This window comes from Diadema antillarum, unplaced genomic scaffold, assembly GCF_040938485.1.
Source record: "Diadema antillarum isolate AM-2024a unplaced genomic scaffold, OU_Dant_1.0 seq00000549_RagTag, whole genome shotgun sequence".
Classification (NCBI taxonomy): Eukaryota; Metazoa; Echinodermata; class Echinoidea; order Diadematoida; family Diadematidae; genus Diadema; species Diadema antillarum.
The window spans coordinates 177,737-198,095 of NW_027271494.1; the positions used below are offsets into that span (position 1 = coordinate 177,737).

Sequence of the window (20,359 nt, forward strand, 5' to 3'; positions counted from 1 at the left end):
CAGTGTGAAATCTCTCCACAGTGTTAAATTCGAGCGTTTTCCCTTAGTCGACTATGTGAACACACTGTGAACACACTGTGATACACTGTGTTCTTTCCAGTAGGATTTGCTTTACTCAGCTTGGCTTCACGTTGTACAATGATATCGGGTGCAATTGGCTTACAAGAGTCAGGGCAAAACTATGATACAAAATTGTCAATTATAATTGGGGTGGGGTAATGATTATCAATGACAGCTTGAAAAATATATAGGCCTATATTTTAGACAAATAACAATAACAGTTTGTCTGAAAGCTCAGGTAGGCTTTATGAGAGAGAGAGAGAAAAAAAAAGCACTGCATTTCAGGATTTGAAAAGTAAAATTACTACAAGGATTACCACATTAACTAACCAAAACATTCAATGTCACTCCCCCAAAACAAACAAATAACAACACTACACAAACAAACAAACCAATCGAATAAGGTCTTTTCTTCCTCTCACGTTGGTTTATTTATGAGAGCGAAATTAAGTTGTGAAATACAAATCAATGGCATTACGTAAGTTAAAAAAAGTTTGTTACGACATGTCACTTGCTAGTCTATATTCTGAACAAAATGAAGGAAATATACGGTGTTCAACAAATTTGAACGTAAGATCAAAACATTAAAAATCAATTACAAATATAGATAAAACACAGACTTTTGATAACAAAAACAAAAACGTGATTTCTATAAAAACAGAGGCGCTTAAAATTTCCCATGATTATCATGTAGAAACCCTATACCATAATAATGTTTGCATGCGTGTATATTTGAGTTTGTGTAAATATTTGAAGGGGATGTGCTTCAGAATAACAGCATGTGCTTCAGAGGGTCACAGTCTGTAGTTGGTACTTTAAAACTGATGAACAGCTGGGGGATACGAAGAAGTCATATTGTAGGCCTATAAAAAAGAGGAGGGGGGACTAAGTACTAATCATTTCGACAACAATCACAGATAACGTACTTTTACGTCACTTAAACGCGTACAATAATTATTGACAAATACTGGATACTGGATATAAATACTTGATCAAAGAAACGACCATCATTTTAACCAATGATGTCGCTGTTGTCACTGGCATCACAGTCAAGTATCTTTGGCGTTTGTCAGTGGCAGTATGTCATCGTACAGTCTATCGTTTTCATCGCTGTGTTGAATGCCAGGCATTGGGAGCGCCTGCCTAGCCCTTCGCAGAAGGGCTGGCGTGCGCGATCGAGTCCTCTCTCTAGGCTTCTGTTTTGGAGACATTACACATTCGTTGACGTATCGCGGATTCTGCACGGAGTCCTCCTTGACCAGTTGGGTCTTCATGCTAACATCGCCTGTCGGATCGGGCGATAGTGGTGGAATGTACGATTCACTTATTCTTGGAGGCGTCATTGGAATAGGGGTTTGTCGGAGTTCGATGGAGGGACGCGACTTTCGTTTAGTGGCCGGACGTCGTGCCTGTCGCAAGGAAGAGAACGTGCGGATGGCTGTTGTGTACCCGTTTGAGTCTACGTGGCTCAGCGCAGCCTTGGAACGAGGAGACCGGCCGTTCGATGACGTGACACCCCGTGTGCTGTGATGGACATCGCTCATTCCTCGGGGACGCAATGGCGACGATACCTTGGAAAGAGAGAGCGGTGTCACGCGGGGGCGCACTGAGGGAGGAACCCTCGCAGAGGGAGTCCTTGTCACCACTTTCGGGGAAGGGGCCGTGGAGCTGCAGCCACTCCCTGGAGTCCGTTCAGGAATGGCTGATCTGTCGTCGTTTCTACATCGGGGATTCGCTATCAAGGCCGTGTACGTGCCATCTTGCGGAGGAGCAGCGAAATGACTGGGCAAAGGGAGTGGATCCGTATGCGTCCGGCCATGATTACCAACATCTGCCAGGATGTCGCTATCGCGAGCGTTGTCTTGGAAACGGGAAGAAACGCTATGTGTATTGTCCGTGGGGCTCGCCATTGCCTTTTCATTTTCAAGCACTACAGCGTATATTGAATTCTCGTGTTCGTGGTCACCTGGACGAGATCGTTGCGTCTGAAACTGATCGTATCCCATCTCAATTTTTGCACTGTCGGCGTAAGGGTAATCGTAGTCTTCTTCCTCCTCGGCTTCTTCGTCGAGATTACGACTGTAGGCGACGCTGGTTGTGACACTATCAACGTCCTCCTCGCATCCTTGCACAACTCTGGAGATGGAGAAGAGGGTGTTGCTTTCGATGTACCCGCTCGACATATTCTGGTCCTTGCGTCCTTTTGCAACCAGAGAAGGGCGCACCTCGTATATCGTCTCCTCCGGTGTGACTGTCGGGGACGTGCATGGCTTCACGGCAGCCATGTTTGGTTTGCTGATTTCCACCGTCCCCGGCAGAGGGTCAAAAAACACACTAGCCGCTCTTTGACTCGTGTGCCTAAGACCAGTGTAGTTACAGAGACTTGGGAGTCGATACGGCATGGCGTGGGGTAGATATGGGTTTGGGAAGTGCGCCCTCGGCGTTCGTCTGTCTCGTTGCTGCTGATGGGAAACACCTACACAAACAACATTAAAAAAAAATCATTTCAGCTCATTCATTTCAGCTCATTCATTTTAACAAACCACATGATTCAGCCAACACGGCTGTTCTTCCTCGTGTCCACGCATTATGAAGTAAAAATCAAATATTACAAAACATTATACATAATATGTAGGCCCAACATGAAATCATAGAATAACACACAACAAAGAATTAGGTGAAACAAAAGTAGAGCAAAAGTGAAATCATAAAAAACGATGCATTTATAGAAAAAGAAAAGCAAAAACGACTTCATACTCGGATTTATCATATACTTAAAACGAGGGGAGCGCAAAATCATTGCGGTTTAAAATACACATTTAAATTACTTAAAATCGTTAAAGGTCGTTTGCTGATGTATACAATGTTGCCAGTGTATTCTATAATGTCGGACCTTGGTAATTAAAATTCCTTTGTTCAGATTTCAAATCACCTTGGAAATATTCTTCTCGTTATACGTTGATAATTACCAAGCAAGATCTAAAAGTGTGAAAATATACTCTCAGGATCATCAAGTCTACCTCTCGAACAATATTGATGGTGCCATCTACTGTTCAAAGTATAATGGCTGATTTTTTTTTTTTGATATTTTTTTTTAAAAATATGTGTGTCCGTTTGTGTTTAACGTGAAGGTCATTAGAATTGTGAAGACAAAATCTCGGTAACTTCATTACCTGCAATACGATCCCTCTGCTGCGTCAACATAGCCGTTCTTATCCGTTTCCTGACAAGAAATCATAAAATCAATAGTAATGAACGATAAGAAATAAGGTATTAAGGAATGTTATATTGTATATTACGGTGATTCCTTAAACTATGTTTTGATGAGGGGACAATGGAGTATCTACTTTCACCAAAAACTCATGTACCTAATTCCTGACGCATTGGCATAGCATCATTCCTGGCGGAGATGATCCAAAACGTGTCAAACGTATTTTCTACTCGAACAAAAAAAAAAAAAGAAGAAAAAAAAAAATGAGCATGAGTTGAAAATTAACTCATTACCACGTTGTCCATGAATGATGTAAAGATGGTTAACCCACTTTAAGTACTTACAAATATATTTTCAACTGAATACTTTAAAAACAGATTATATCTCATTTTGGAGTAAAACGTGTGTCTGTGTGTTATTGTGCTGTGTTTGACTTTGGCATTTTCCACAAAACGAATGTGCCTGGGTAGAATATTTGGAAATACCTCATTGAGTGACTCTTTGGCAGAAGAATAAGTGAGTATATCATGTAATGATTACATTTCATACTTATTACAAAATGGTAATAAAGTTCATATAATACACATCCGATAATCCGATAATCAAGAAAATCAAGACAATCCTTTGCAATGTTTGACATGCAGTACTTCAGCACTTTTAAAGGACAAGTTCACCTTCATAAACATAAGGATTGAGAAAATGCAACAATATTAGTAGAACACATCAGTGAAAGTTTGAGGAAAATTGGACAATCTGTGAAAAAAATATGAATTTTTTAAATTTTTGTGTTGGAACCGCTGGATGAGGAGACTACTACAGCTTGTGAGTCATATGCGTACAACAGTATAAAGAAAATGTAAAAGAAAATTCAACATATTTTCACTTTTTTCGCATAATAAAAGAGCACTTGACTTGCCTCTTTCTAAAGGCAGGGGGAATAATATTACCCATAACATTTGTCGGTAACGAGTCAGGGGAATGTGTACTTTTTTCAAAAGATGGAATTTTGTGAAATTCTCTTTATATTTTCCTTATATTGTTGTACGCATGTGACATCTAAGTTATTCATACACTGCAGTAGTCTTCTCATCCAGCGGGTACTGCACAAAAACTTCAAAAATTCATAACTTTTGAACGGATTGTCCGATTTTCCTCAAACTTTCAATGATGTGTTCTACTAATATTGCTACATTCTCTCAATCCTTATGTTTATGAAGGTGAACTTGTCCTTTAAATATGACATGACTTTTCAAGTTACGAACCACCCCATCCCCTTCACTATGTACTGACCTTTGAAGACAAATGCATGCTCGTTTCCGGAACTTCCGGTGCACGTAGTAGGCTAGACCCAATGAGAGTAACATGAGAAGAACGCCGGCGGCACCGGAAATACCTAGTCGCATCGCTTTGACCTCCATGGCGTGTTTCCGGTTAGGGTGATCCAAAGCGGGCTCTTCCGTGTCGTACTGGAAAAACTCGTGGAAGGTGTCTGAAAGGGCGCCATAGATAACAGATCAACTCTTGGTCTAGATAATACTTGTATGTTATACATTCGTTAAAACGCATTGGTATTCAAAATTATAACGATAAATAATATCAAAACAACAAATAAAACCAAGAGCATTTTACAAGTAATTCTCATTCATTGATATAGATATACTGACGTAAAGAAAAAAAAAAACAAAGGAGAAGGAAAACATGTGAGGTTACATTTAGAGAAATGTGTAACTCGCTTGTCAAGGAATGAGTCGACTTGAGTTTGATTTTGATTTTTGAATAATGACGAATGATGTAAGAAATAAAATTTTCAGGACGAAGACAGATATGATTACATAGGCCTTTGTAAAACATAAGTGTCAATGCATGCTCCATAACATGAAATTTGCACCATAGGTGAAAGTGTTTTATGTCACATTTGCATTATTTACATAAATACTTGCAGGTGTGGAGAAAAAAAAATCCCATTAAAGAATTAAGAATGCCACAATATTGGACGTTTAGATTGTTACATAATCACCCCTATCGCTTACAACGTGTATTATGGCAGTCAAAATAATAATAAAAAACAACCACAAATTAGAGTGGGTAAAGTAGGCACACCAAGCCAGTGACGTCATTCATTGTAAAATATGAGTAAGTAGTCTTGCCAGACATTCCCTCTCGTGCACTATTACACAGGTAAATTACGAAGTGACGTCATCATTGGCTTTAAACCAGACATGGGGGCGCTCGACTATCAACTTCTCGAGCTGGCAGCGGCAAGTGATTGCCTCTGGTAAGCGAGCACAGCCGCGCTCTCCGCAAAAAGTAGATCAAATATTCATGTACATAAAGTCGAAAATCTTTGAACATGATAAGCTTTTTTTCTTTCGACCAACAGCTTTCACTTTTTCTTTTTCATGCCTTTAAGAAGATTTTGATTTAGATTTCACGGTTGACACGAATGATTTGCATATAGAAAAATGTAAAAACAATGTGAATACAATAACTGGCCCGGCTATCAATATTATAATATTAATTTTATGGCGATCAGTCTGGGCTATTGGGCTTGGGCACGCCACATGTGTTATAAGATATTTATGACAATGGTGACAATCGAAGCGATATTCATGGTGACGACGGTGATAGTATTAGTATCATTATTATTACCATCGTCATTATTATTAATCATCATCTAATATAGTACAGTATATGGTTTAGGAAGAAGAAGACGCAGTAACTAGTAGTAGCAGTAGCAGCAGAAACATTATTATTAGTATTATTATTATTATTATCATCATCATTATTATCATTATCAGTAGTAGTAGTTGTTGTGAAAGTATTAAGAAGTATAAGAAGTAGAAGTAGCAGTAGTGAAAACAGTAGTACTGATACTGTACTAATAATGATCACAAGAACAATGTCAACAGTAGTTGAAGTGATGATATCAAATGCAAAAGCATCATAAAGCATCTTCTAACTAGATTCTATAACACTTGTCCCGCTAACTTGTCGTACCTGTTCTCTCAAACAATGTGGAGTTATATGCCAGGACGGTGGTAGGGGGACGAGTAGTAGGCTCTGTACAGTTTCCTGTCAGTGGGTCACACTGCACCTCGCCGGCTACCATGAGGGGGCACTGACAGTATTCCACGCAATCAGGGCCGTACCTCCCCGGAGGACAGGGCATGTTGCAGCTGCAGTCGTGATGGACAAAGATACCGACGAAAAATGTTATGATAACACAAAACTGCTTATCAGTACATTAAGATAGCATCTTAATTGTCTCTTTCACTGTAACATTATCTGCATATCAGACCCTGAACGTATAGTACTCGATGTGGAAGTAAAGCTGCTGACATAGCAGATGACTAAAGGTCATACATATTACACTGTACATGAAGTTTGTGATAATAGGGACTGAAATAACGTCTTGGCACTGGGGCATGTACGATGAAAGGAAAGCATTTATGAAAGTTCCCTTCGTTTTTTTATCAAAAGATTCACCTCACGAGTATTCCAAATTGGATTGGGGCGCTGTTGGATGATCCTGCAGTGTGATATTATCTCACCTGTAATTTATGTTTTATTTTGTTTGTTTGTTTGTTTGCTTGTTTGTTCTTTACCAGCACCAGCGTAGGCGTGCCTTCACAAGGTCTGTCTCGTTTTATCAAGCTTGTACCAGTACGGAGAGAGGTAGCATCCAAATCATTTGCAATTCAGCATGTTTTCTAAGGACACGTGGAAGACTATGGGGCGACAAGTGTCGCATGGTCACTTTCGTCGGCGAAATGACTGATTTCATAACGAAAGAGACCATGCGACACTTGGCGCCCCATAGAAGAAATACATGCTCGTTCTCCCACACCTATTTTTTTTTTCTAAATCGAGCTGACTGATAATTGTGATCACAATGATGACGATAATGATGATAATCATAACAATGATAGTACTGATAATATCAATGGTAATAGGAGTAGCAATAGTAGTAGTAATGATGATAATAATGATAGAATATAATAATGATAATCATAATGCTACTAATAATGAAGAAATATACAAGTTATTATGATACCAATAACAACAATGATAAATATGACGGCAGTATTCAACAACCAACAAATATTATGCTAATAAGTGATTAATAGTCGTGAACGAGCTTAGAAGACGCTACGCACCTTGGACCCATGAAGCCTGGCTCGCATTCCGGCGTACATCGCCCCGTGACGGAGTCGCAGTCCCTCGATCCGCAGGTGCAGGGGAGCTCACAGTTTGGTCCGTAACGACCTGGCGGACACGCCCTCTCGCACGTGGTGCCCTGAATCATGCGATTGGCATGGCACGGTACATGGATATTAGATTATATTGCAACAGCGAATCGTAACAGCGACCAGACTGACTAGTAACGATGATCATCAACAATCATAACTGAATGAGGTTAAAACGCAGAAGGATTGTTGAAGTGTTAACGCCCTTCTGTCTCTAAAAAATGAAAAAATGATCGATGCACACGGAACAAAAAGCAGTCATGCGAAGTACTGTAGATTTGCAATGATATATCTCATGAAATGAAAAATAAACAAATTGTATACGAGTGCCACTCGTAATCATATTCATCACACACACACTCTTAAACTGGGTCTTGAAATTATTGGTATAATTGCTTGTTATCATTATTGAGTCTCTGTATAAACGTGATTACTTCGTGTTTATTCTAAGCCCTCGCCCCCAGAATTTGAGGTGAAGGGCTAATCGCGTTTCAGTTTCCATTTTGCTTTATTTCTCACTTGTACAAATGAAATAATTTTGACCCCCAAAAAAAGTTTCTACATGAAAATCATAAGCAAAAGTATTCAAAAGAATATATTTACACGTATGATATGCATGCATACATTATTTTCATCGCTATCATACAGGTGGAGGAGACCTTTATTGATGAGTAATTCTCTTGTCTGGTTCCGTACAATTATTCTTCCTTATTTCTAAGATGTTAAAATGCTTAAGATGCTCTCATTAGGATGTTTACTTTGCAGGCTTGGCGATTCTGGATACCGATATGTGACGCATTACTAATCACAGTAATGTGTAATTTATTGGCCTGACTGCTGGCCGCGACGTAATACCGAACAACTGAACAAGATAAAATGCCAAAGAATCAAACTAACAACAACACTACCGCGAAACATAAAACCGACGCACAGTCAGGCCCTTCCTCTACGTATCGTGCGAAATAATGACCTTCTTCTGGTCCATAAACTTGCTTTCCTCCTTCAAAGTTACTTCAAGCATCATAGGAGGTGAGATCAGAACGGAGAAGGGGTCTAATGTATAATACGTGAGTCATCCTCCAAGTTCCGGTTTGTGAGAAAGTGAAGCACCGACTATGAAAGAAGGCATAACAATTAACTTCCAAGGATGGCCGTTTCCACATATCACTCACCGTGAACCCAGGAAAACAGGAGCAAACATTGGGCGCGGAACATTTTCCATTGATGCATCTCGATGTGCAGATTGCTATGACGTAAGAAAGTAAACATGAACACAGAAATGACATTATACACATGAATATTTTTATGTATAATGGTAGCCAGAAAGACAGGCAGATACATAGATAAATAGATATACTGGGTCATAGAAAATAAATAATAATAATAATAATGCTAATAATAATGATAATGATGATTATTATTATCATTATTATTATCATTATTATCGTTATTCTAGGCATATTATACAGTATGTCCCAAAAATAACTACAACGGGGGCCTCCGCAATGATATCTTTAAAAATAGGGAATCAATCTAAATACAAATTCAGGGTATGAAACTATAACTCATTGCCCACATCTTACAGAGAACCCCACTCGATTTGCTTCAGTGGTCAAAGAGAAATACGGAATTTTGTAGAGGATGTGGGCAATGAGTTATAGTTTCATACCCTGAATTTGTATTTAGATTGATTCACTATTTCTAAAGATATCATTGCGGAGGGCCCCGTTGTAATTTTTTTTGGGACATACTGTAGTTCGATGTACCGAGATGTTGGTAGTTTTTGCTTTTTTATTGAATACTATGAAGCAGAATTTCAATGGCCGACGGATAAATAATGTTTTAGATTGTCTCTATAAATCTCGTTTAAAACACTGCTGTTTACACACAAGTCAATGATTATCAAACTCATATTTTCATAAGTGACGTACAAATTTAACATATTGAATTGGACGTTTAAGGACCGGAAAAGGCGGGGGGGGGGGGTTACTTGTATGTTAATAAAGAATTAAAACAAAACACTATACCTTTCGTGCATTCTCTTCCACTTGCTAACCAACCCCTGCAGCAGTGATACACTGTCTGATTCATGAGTCTCGATGTTTGGTGACCGACTACTAGTGGGGAATTACTAGAAAACAAACAAACAAACAGAAAATCAGTTATGAATACTTTTTTAATTATCATAATGATTTTTTTGAATGAACAGCACACACAAAAAGAAGTACAGAAACGTAGGTCATTTCATTTGTAACTTTGAGGGATGAGTAGTAAACATAAAACACTGAGATGAAAATAAACTGGAATACACTAAGTGGTGACAATACGTTTAGATGGAATAAAATGGCACGAAATTGAAAAAAGAACAACAACAACAATATCATTCATATTCAAATACGTTTTTGCTCGATGCAATGTAATACGCCATGGTGACGCTGCTGGAAAGAACACAGTGTGAGAAACACACTGTGAAACACAGTGTGAACACAGTGTGAAATCTCTTCACACTGTTAAATTCGAGCATTTTAACAGTTTGAACACAATGGCCCGAATTCACGAAGGTGGTACAATTGAAACCATGGTTTAAACCATGGACAATTTGTATGGAGCGCCAAGTGTCGCATGGCCTATTTCGTTACGAAATCAGTCATTTCGTCGAAGAAATGATCATTTCGTAACGAAATGACAATATTTCGTCGACGAAATGACTGATTTCGTAACGAAATAGGCCATGCGACACTTGGCGCCCCATACAAAACTACGGTCTTTGTCCATGGTTTAAACCATGATTTCAATTGTACCACCTTCGTGAATTCGGGCCAATGTGAGTCATTAATTCACAATGTCACACAAAGCATTACTATATAAACACTCTGTGAAAACCACACCACAGTGTGAAATCATCTTCACACTGTTAAATTCGAGCCTTTTCACATAGTCGACTATGTGAACACACTGTGAAGACACTGTGGGACACTGTGTTCTTTCCGATAGGGGACTGTTGACTTTCTAGGCGATACAAGTATCACTGGGATTCAAGTCAGAGAGAATTCAAAACTGATGCTTTGAGTATTCCAGATTATACAGGTAAAGTACTAAAACAGATATTATTTTACTTAATTTGAGTGAAAGATGACGATAATCATAGCGACGATACTGGAGGCAATGTTTCTGCTATTTCTACTATCGGAGTGTTGTCGTTATGATGAAGATGATGGTACCCGATAGTAATGAAACTGATTCTCATGATTGTGATGATAGAAAAAAGAAATCGCCAAAAGTTTCTCAGTGCTCTCGTTATCATTACCCCTAATCAGGATTACAATGGATGCACATTAAAAACACGTGTAATGGGTGGGGAGGAGGTTTGTTAGTAAAACATCTTTTCCGAGGATGTTGCCACCAGCTAGGTTTCATACCAATGCCCTACTTATCCAATCATTCATGGAGCAATATCTTCGTTTGAGGGCATCGATATGTATAGAGATGAGTGAATCTATTACTGTGTCAGCGGCAATCGTCGACCAGCAGCGCGTTCCTCGTCCTCGGAATCATCAGACAGAGCAGAATAATCGTCGAAGGTGCTTGGAAATGTATCCTCTTGCGTCACGTCCAGGGGAAAATGGAACTTCCGGAGCCTGGTAGATGGTTAAAGCGATAAATGCCCTTGTTGTTTATAGGGAGGAAGTTAGGCAAGCTAAGAAGCGATGTACAAATTCATGCAGATCGTTGAAATTTGGGTTATGAATGAATAAATACGAAGGTTATTACAATTTGAATATCAATATCAGTCATCTTAAACGGAAACTGATGCGTCATCCAATGCCACTGTTTCATCAAATTACTATATTTTTTGTATCATTTTTGTTTTTAAGTTATTTAAATATAGGCTGCGATTCACTGATCATGCCAGTGGTATAACCTTTCACGAAGACAGGCTTTGGTTGGACTTTCGTCTTGGTTCGTTAAAGTTCATCGACCTTAACATCCAAAATGAAGTGTCATGATCGAGATTTCGCAGTTGACCGTACTCATAGAAGAGCAGTGACCTTGCTCGACGAATGGACATCACGTCCCGATCCCGCCATCGTCCAAACGTCTGGGTCAAGGATTATGAAATTACGCCTTTTAGATAATTTCCTTGGCTGTGCGAAAGATATTTACACGAAAGGTGCAGTAATATACACCTGTGGTCAGTATATAGCAACGTAAACACAAATGTCGCGAGTCGGCAATATCAATATGACAAGTTCAGACCTTTGTCCAAACCTGCTCCATTTTTTTTTCTTTTCCTAAAGGACTAATGTAAAAAAAAAAAAGTTGTTAAGTCATCGACACATATCAAGAGCAATTGTTTTGCCATGTCATACTGCGCATTTGTCTATCATAAATAGGCTTATTCTCCAGGCGATATCATGTTTCCCCGCCCAGACAGCGTTGGTATTCTACGCGACAGAGTCCGTCTATAAAGCCCCCATCCCCAAAGCAAACGTGAAAGAGAAAAAAGAAACAATTCTAATCAAACAATTGGAGAGAATAACATCAAAATTAGATGAAATAAAAAGAACTGACTTAAGTCTTTGTTCTCACACGACGGGGTTTTGTTTCGTTTTCCTCGCCTCGAGTAGCTTCATTCGATTTCTTCTAATGTTGTATTGGATGGCACATTTTTAGCACCAGTGAATCAGCCCCGATGGAGAACTGGCTACAACAGATCAGATTGCCGGTGCTAGTGACGTGCTGCACTGAGTAATCACTGTTTCGATTTTGTTCTTTGCACTCCTTACAGTGTCTGGGTCATAGATAGAACGGAAATATTTCATCCTAATCATAATAATCAGGCAAAACATGAGTTGCCAGACGCATGATCTACAAACTGACGTAATTTCTAAATCAAGCGTAAACATGATTAATATCTGTACAGCGGACGTGCAAATTTATTCCATTTTGACCTGTAAAAGAAAATGGGACAGCTTATGAAGCGACCTATAGGAACATGACTTCCGATTGGAAAACGTTCTAGTATGATCATTGTTATTACCTCTTCAATAGCCATTATCACACTGAAATCATCATTGCTATTCAACAGTGAACAGACTGTCTAAATGATGATATGAATACATGAAGGACAAAGAAAAAGTGAAAATAAGATGAAAGGATTAGAAGCGAAAAGTAACGAGACTGTATAAAGAAGGTTATCAAAAGATGTTAGACAGACATCTCAACCTGACCAACATTTGTTTCTCCCAACCATCAACTGTAGACCCGTGCAACTTTACACGCACCACCACCTACAGTGTTAACCAAAACACTCATTTTTTAATGTTTACGATAATCATATTGTGATCATCGCTATCATCATTGTCAGTATCATCCTCATCAAGGGCACTGCGTCTTTCGTCTTTCATCTTCCCCATGCAGGTCCTTCCGAGATATCGTTACCCGATCGGCATTGCCTAAGTATCTATTTCTACTCCGAGATTTAAATCTGCATCTTACTGATCATTTTCCCTGAGAATGCATGCCGGTGGCGGGGCTCGAACTCTGGTCTTCTTGTTGACGTTTTCCATTATGCCACAGAGCCTACACATTTACATACAAGGGCACATTGTATTTGATCTTCGCTTCTTCAATTCACTCATAACATGCATAACCTGCATGAGCCCCTCTCCACTGAAAACGAAGCAGTTTAGTTCAAATTCATTGCAATAAATCGTAATCGAGTTAACACTGCTCTTTTCTGATTGGTTGATTCCCAGTAGGATTGAAATGCTTTAGCTTTGGACCGCAATTGGTTAATACGTCGCGAGGCCCTGACCCCCCTTGAAACGAATCGGAAATTTGCCACCCAACCGGCTCTTTTATAATATTTAGATTTATTCCTTGTTTTTCGCTTCCACAATAGTCATCATCATTACAGAGGGGCTGCCTTTTCTTTCTGCTGACTAAATCAGCTTAGATTACCCACAAAGTCATGGTAATTATCGTCGGACGACATATGCACATAAAACTGATTATTCATAGTTTAGACGCTTCGCAACAACTGCGAAACTGCTTAAATCCCCCTTTCGTAGTGAGTCAGTTTATCGAGGGAAGCTGTAGATTTGATCCTAATTGCTGAATGTGCAAACTGCTATCACACTCTCGAAAGAGTGAAGTAGTAGATATCAAATGAAAATGGAAGAGAAAAATAAAATGAAGTAAACAACGCATGTTTTTAAAATTAGGGAAAAGGCAAAAAAAAACAACAACAAATACTTACACTGAAACAAGCACATGGGACCGTGAATTATGTGTGCAAGTTGTATGATCATACTGAATGCAAGGGACAGAAAATTTGGGAGAAATAAAGACAAAAACTAAGTATCAAATGAAAAGAGCCAAAAATTATTCAGCTTTTTATTTCTCTTATTCATTTCTCGTTATTTCTTTTCCTTGTTTCTTGGAGTTGTTTGTCGAACAAAATCATATCACATGATTGTGCCAATATAAGAGCAGTTTACCAGTCGCTGTGTTGCAGTACTGTGGTGTTCCTTCAAACTTAAGCTTGCAATGTGTATTCCTTATCTGCATGTGATTCACACCATTCGGAAACTATCAGAGTTATTAAAACAAGAAAAACAACAACAACAACAACAACAACAGCAACAGCAACAACAACGACAACAACAACAACAACACCACGAGAAAAAAAATAACAGCAAACACCAACAACAATGCATTCACTGAGGGCTGTAAGATTGGACATTAGAGGTACTTTCAGACATTAGAGGCATAACAATGCTGGGTATTCAAAAAACAAAACAAACAACTGAACGACCAACTTCGATGGTGTGTACAAAGACGCCCTGCAGTACGTATTGGACACGCGGGCTAACACAAAAGCGCTTTTCCAACCATACCCCCCTGACTCTTGCGACTGAGCAACTATCCGCAGGGTGATGGACATCGGTGTTCTGTGAGATGCCTTGAAATTAAAGAAATTGCTTACCGTGTAGTGGTCGAACACACATGTTGACCATTGGGGTCCAGCCTGTAGCTACTGCATGACACGTGCGTCGGACCATAACACAGTTGCAATGTCCAAGTCAAGAAAGCGAGGAGACGCCACTTTGATCCTTTACAAGAGGTCATCATCTTGAGCCAAGGTATTTACGACATTGACCACTGCTGAGCGTGTTCCCCCGTTGTGTCGCCAGCTCCCTCGCGCCTGAGTGGAAACGCCAGAAATTAGAGGGACGGGAACTGGGCAATATTGGTGCGTTGTACGGTTTGCGAAGAAACTTGCGAGAGGCACGCTTCCTATACTAGTAGTGGAGCCGATGGCGCTATCCTCACGACTCATCAATTTAGACACAATTCGTCATAAATCACCTACGGTATCCATAGAGCGGAAGGAAACGGATCAAGAAGTTTTGAATGTGAACGTGTTTGTGTGCTTACAGTAAGTTGATTCCGAACCTAAACTCTCACTGTCCCTGCGAGCTCACGAAAGAAACAAACCCCCTTCGCTATGATTTCCGTCCCTCCTACATCCTCGCTGGCTTTGGGCGGCGTACCTTCGACGGCATGCCCCGACGGCAAGGCATTGTTTCGTGGTCGCCGACTCATCCCCACACGCCCTAGTCAACAATTAGCGCGGTAGTTTTCAATCAGCTGCAACTCCCACCGAGGCATCGGCAGCCGTTGCACGTAAACAGGTAGCGCATATTACGTTCGGATGTCCGAGTGGTTGGGCGCGATTGCCGGGTCCAGTTAACCCCATAACATACGCTAATTGATGATTTATCCAAACAATTTGGGGAAAAAGAATACTGGTAGGCCCATGGACGCATGTACCATCTTCTCAGAGAACCTTTTCTAAACGAGAGGGGGCTATTATAATGCTAATCTAAATGGATTCATTGTCTAGTCATCATGTCATAATAACAGGAACAGAATGCCTCTTATCACGCACGATATGGCTTAAGGGAAAATATATATAGCGCCAAAGGAAATTTCACATTTTAATACCAGAGAAATGATTTATAACACTGATCAGAAAGACGGGAAAATGATGAACAATGAAACTCTCAGTTTGGCTTAAAACGTGTTTGCGCCAAGTTTCTTAATAAATGACAGATTGCACGATACTTTAATGGACGTATCATGTTTCAACGGGGAAGTTCATTAATTAATAAGCACTTTGTCACTAAGTGTTTTCCAAGAGATTTAGATGGCGTATTTACAGCTTCCTCAAAAATTCTACTTTTGTGATGCCTTTCAGTTCTTGAGAAATTGCGTTGGAATAATAATCAGCTCCTAACTGTTGTGAGACCTGCACTCTGCTGAAACTTAAAGGAAAGAAAAAAAAAGAGAAAAGATTTGCATCCGATGCAGTGTAAGTTGAAAATTACATCTGATTTCGGACTGTTATCCGATCTACTCATTGTACCGAACGTACACAATGTACCATTAACAATTTACAATTTGTTAACTACAATTTACGATCATAATTATGAGACCGCGTAATTACATATGCCTACTGCCAGATTGTATTGTGCAGTATAAAGGAAAATGCAAGAAAAAAAGAGCCTAAGGTTATAATTGATAATTTGTTGTTTTGGGGTTGTTGTTGTTGTTGTTGTTGTTGTTGTTTTTTTTTTTTGGCCTTTCACACAAGAATTTGAAATGTCAACATTTTATTCACAATAAGATTTCGGCTGTTGCTTCAATTTCTTGATAACCAACGGGTCTTGTAGAGCTGTTGGGCTATAATCTCCCTTCATGTACCCTTTCCTCCCCCCCCCCCCCTCTCTCTCTCTCTCTCTCCACACACACACACACACACACAGACACACAGACACACACACACACAACACACATAGTATACACCTCTTTATATTATGTAGTTTCATTTTGAGTCCATTTTGGTATATATATATTAATATATATATATATATATATATATATATATATATATATATATATATATATATATATATAATAGTAGGTCTATATACACCTTTTTATATACAGTACAGGCCAAAAGTTTGGGGCCACCATCAGATTCAAAAGATAATCATACAAAACACTGCATTCATCGTTTATTCAAATGTATTGATACTGAATGGGCTATGGCAGTTCCATTACATCATACAAGCATGTTTCCAACCGGTTTTGAGTGCACTTCTGTGAACCCCAGTCGGTTTTCGTAATATGTTCAAATTTTATGCATACTTTTTAAGCAAAGGTTGTTTTTGACAACCTGAAAGCTTGTCCGAGGCTTGACTGACATAGCAACAAATAGTATATGCAAACTGGATATTGAATTTCATTTACAAAGAGCGGGTTAAAGGAAAAGCTCATCTCTATAATGTTCCCGGGAATGAAACATACATAAATTTGAATTCATTAGGGAAATGGTCTATTCCAGTCCCTTTATGGAGGCCTAAGTGACACTGTTGGAAGGGTATAGCTGCAAAAACAAAAACAAAAACAAAAACAAAAACAAAAAAAAACAAAAAAAAAACACTCTTTCGCCCAGTCAACAAGAGTAAAAGACTGTTGTGGGCTAAGAAACACAAATATTGGACTGTTGGTGATTGAAAAAAGGTCCTTTGGACTGATGAGAACAAGTTTCAGTTATTTGGAACAAACAGAAGAGTGTGTGAGGCGACAGGAGACAGAACATATTATTTACAGCTGTGTTGTGCCTAATGTGAAGCATGGTGGAGGATCAGTAATGGTCGTGGGGATGTTTTGGAGGAGAAAGAGCCAGAGACTTTGTTCAGGTCAAAGGAAACATGAACAAAGAGCATTACCCCTCGATACTTCAAAGGCATGTAAGTCCATCTGGCTTAAGAGTCATTGGTCAAAACTTCATCCTGCAACAAGACAGCGATCCGAAACATTCACCTAAGCTTTGCCAGAACTACATCCGTTCAAAAGAAGAGCGGAATGTCGTGAGGAACATGATTTGGCCACCCCAATCTCCAGACCTTTCTCCTATACAGTATGTCAAAAAAAATACAATCACATTTTAGCATTGATAACACCCAATATGATTAAACTGTCTAAATGCTACTCCATGGTCTTAAAATATAACATCTTAGCTCTATTTTGCAGAAAACCCCATTCAATTTGGTAGAGCGGTCACAGAGAAATGTGAAAAGTTGTAAAGCATGTCATGAGTCTGATTCTTCCAAGTTTAGCACTTCGATGCTTTTATGTGTGAATACAATAGACAGAACTTGGAGGGAAGAGATTCTTGACATCCTCTACAAAATTCCTCATTTCTCTTTGACCACTGAAGCAAATCGAACGGGGTTTTCTGTAAGATGTGGGCAATGAGTTATAGTTTCATACCCTGAATTTGTATTTGGATTGATTCACTATTTTTAAAGATATCATTGCGGAGGGTCACGTTGTGATTTTTTTTTTTTGGGGGGGGGGGGGGGAGGGGGGGGGGGGGCATACGGTATAGAACTAACATGGGATGAACTTAATAGGCAAGTCCGCTCCTCCTCCCCGAGCAATGAAAAACAAATGTTTGAATGCTTAAAGTCAGCATGGGAATTATTGTCTGCATCATACTTCAAAAAACTTTTAGATTGCATGCCAAGAATCTGTAAAGCAGTGATCAGGGCACATGGAGGGTATTTTGATGAATCCAAAGTGTGAGCAAAAAATCTCTGCAAAATGGGTAATTAAGCTGTAATTCCTGTTGGAAACATGTTTGTGTTATGTAATGGAACTGTCTTAGCGCATTCAGTATCAGTATATTTGAATGAAATGCAGAACACAGTATTTTTGTATGTTTCTCTTTTAAATCTGAGGGTGGCCCCCAACTTTTGGCCTGTACTGTACCTGCTGTTAGGTATCTTTAAATTTGGGTCTTCTTCCTTGCATTGCTTCCCCCTCCCTCAAGATGCCCCCTCCCCCACCCCTTTCAGAGAACAATTCACAAAATATGCGGATGTAACAAATTTCCGGTGGGTCACCCCGGACCTTTGGTATACAGTCCGGCATTACTCTCAAGTTGAACTCTATGGCTGGTGTCGGTCAACATTTCCAAACATTTTATCCGTGCTAAAAACCACATTTCATCTATGTGCATATCCTACCATATATCCTATCGAAATCTTGCGTTCCATCCAGGCACGATTTCCAGACATGGAATGGTTCAATTCATACCAGTTTTGCTTCTCCTATATGATCTAGAATTTTGACTCCAAAGAACAAATTTTTTGGAAAGAATGCAACACATGTTAAAGAAGAAGTCCAGGCGATTTTCAAAATTTCACTTCATGTAGTACATAAATCGACAGCTCCGTGTTTAGATATATGGAATAAAATGCAGTCCTTGAGCAGAGAAACCAATACTCTGAAAACCCAAAACAAATTACACTGAACAAGGTAGCAGCTTCACCATTAGAAAGCATGAGAAGGATTCTCACATTATTTCAGAAATGAGCAATGCATTCCATTACAATACCGCCACCTGCGTAGAATATATAATGCATGCTTTCTTCTTTTGTTCTGCTTCCATTCACTCATGCATTCTTACGGTAAAGCTGCAACGTCACTATCCTCGTTCATTGTGATTAGTTATCAATTTTGAAAACATCCTTATTCCTTATCCCAATCACTTTAAATTCTGAAACTCTGTACCCAGTATAACCGTGTAGGTCCATGGTATATCTAATTTATTGTTGTTCCAATGTAAAAGTCTGAAAATCAGCCCGAGTTCCCCTTCAACGTAATTGATCTAATTTTGCCTGACCCATTTAGCTGCATTCCCCCTTTTTTTTGCTTCCCAGTATTTCCTATGACGACAATCAAATTTCTCTAGGAGAAGGAAGATACTCCACATGTTTTCTATGGATGAGTGAAAATTCAGTTATCACCTCGGATATCGAAGATGAGCTATGAAGATGGCAAAAAGCTAATGCCGCCTCAGGTGGAACTTCACTGAACTCTCGATAGGAGGTGACAATACTAGCACATCTCGACCATGTGACGTGAAGATGTGTTTGCTATCGTTGGCGTTTTTCCCCCATTTTACAGAGGGAACTTCCTCATAAAAATATCCACATATGGTCAGCGTTAGTCTCTGTCGTCAGCGCGTCACACGAAATCGAACGATGGTGATTACGATAGCGCGAGTCGCATCGAGTTTATTGTACCTTCCTTGCTGTATTTTGACACATTTTTTTTTTTTTTTTTTTTTTTTTTTTTTAGGGGCGGGGGGGGGGGGGGGGGGCTGAAATTCTACAAGTTTGTTATCAGATGTGCGCTTCATGGACCAAGTTCAAGGCCAATACAATTAAAGGACTAAGTCTGTGGGTAAGGTTCTGTAGTTTATATGTAATAAAATGGAATGAAATCACGATATGATAATTGCAGATTTGTCGTCCAGTGTAGCGTGATGTATTGCGATAACTTTTCATTAGTATTTGTGTGAGGTCACCAACTTGCCTGAATATTTTTTTAAATTATTTCAAGCATTTTGCAGTGTCATAGATATGGACTGTAATGGAGGTTTACTTCAAGAATCTGTAGGAGTAACTAACTTAAAGAGGAAATTCACTCCAAAAACAAATAAACTTCAAAAGAAAGATAAAAATATTCCCTTCAGAACCATATAAAATGACAAAATGACAAGAAGAAGTAAGAAAGATATGGCATTTTGAATTTCACATTTTTTTCAAAAAGCACTTTCTTGACCTGTCCTTATGAAATATTCAAATGACAAGGGTGGTGATGTCATACACCTTCACAATTTTTCATGTATGTTCCATAAACAAAATTTGGAAAAAAAATGTTTATCTTCAGCTAGTAAAAACAAATAAAAGCATGT

At 39.2% G+C, this 20,359-nt stretch overlaps 1 protein-coding gene across 1 annotated transcript; it reads right to left on the reverse strand.

The window, feature by feature from the left end:
* Nucleotides 1-1,105: 1,105 nt before the first annotated feature.
* On the reverse strand, nt 1,106-13,088 carry LOC139734825 (uncharacterized). The gene is made up of 9 exons (XM_071645610.1): nt 13,018-13,088; nt 11,022-11,156; nt 9,546-9,649; nt 8,691-8,764; nt 7,429-7,568; nt 6,269-6,447; nt 4,562-4,760; nt 3,234-3,283; nt 1,106-2,536 (listed from the first exon to the last, which is right to left on the reverse strand). The coding sequence occupies exons 1-9, from the start codon at nt 13,086-13,088 to the stop codon at nt 1,110-1,112; spliced, it is 2,379 nt and encodes a 792-aa protein (XP_071501711.1). The 3' UTR covers nt 1,106-1,109.
* Between the last annotated feature and the right edge of the window lie 7,271 nt (nt 13,089-20,359).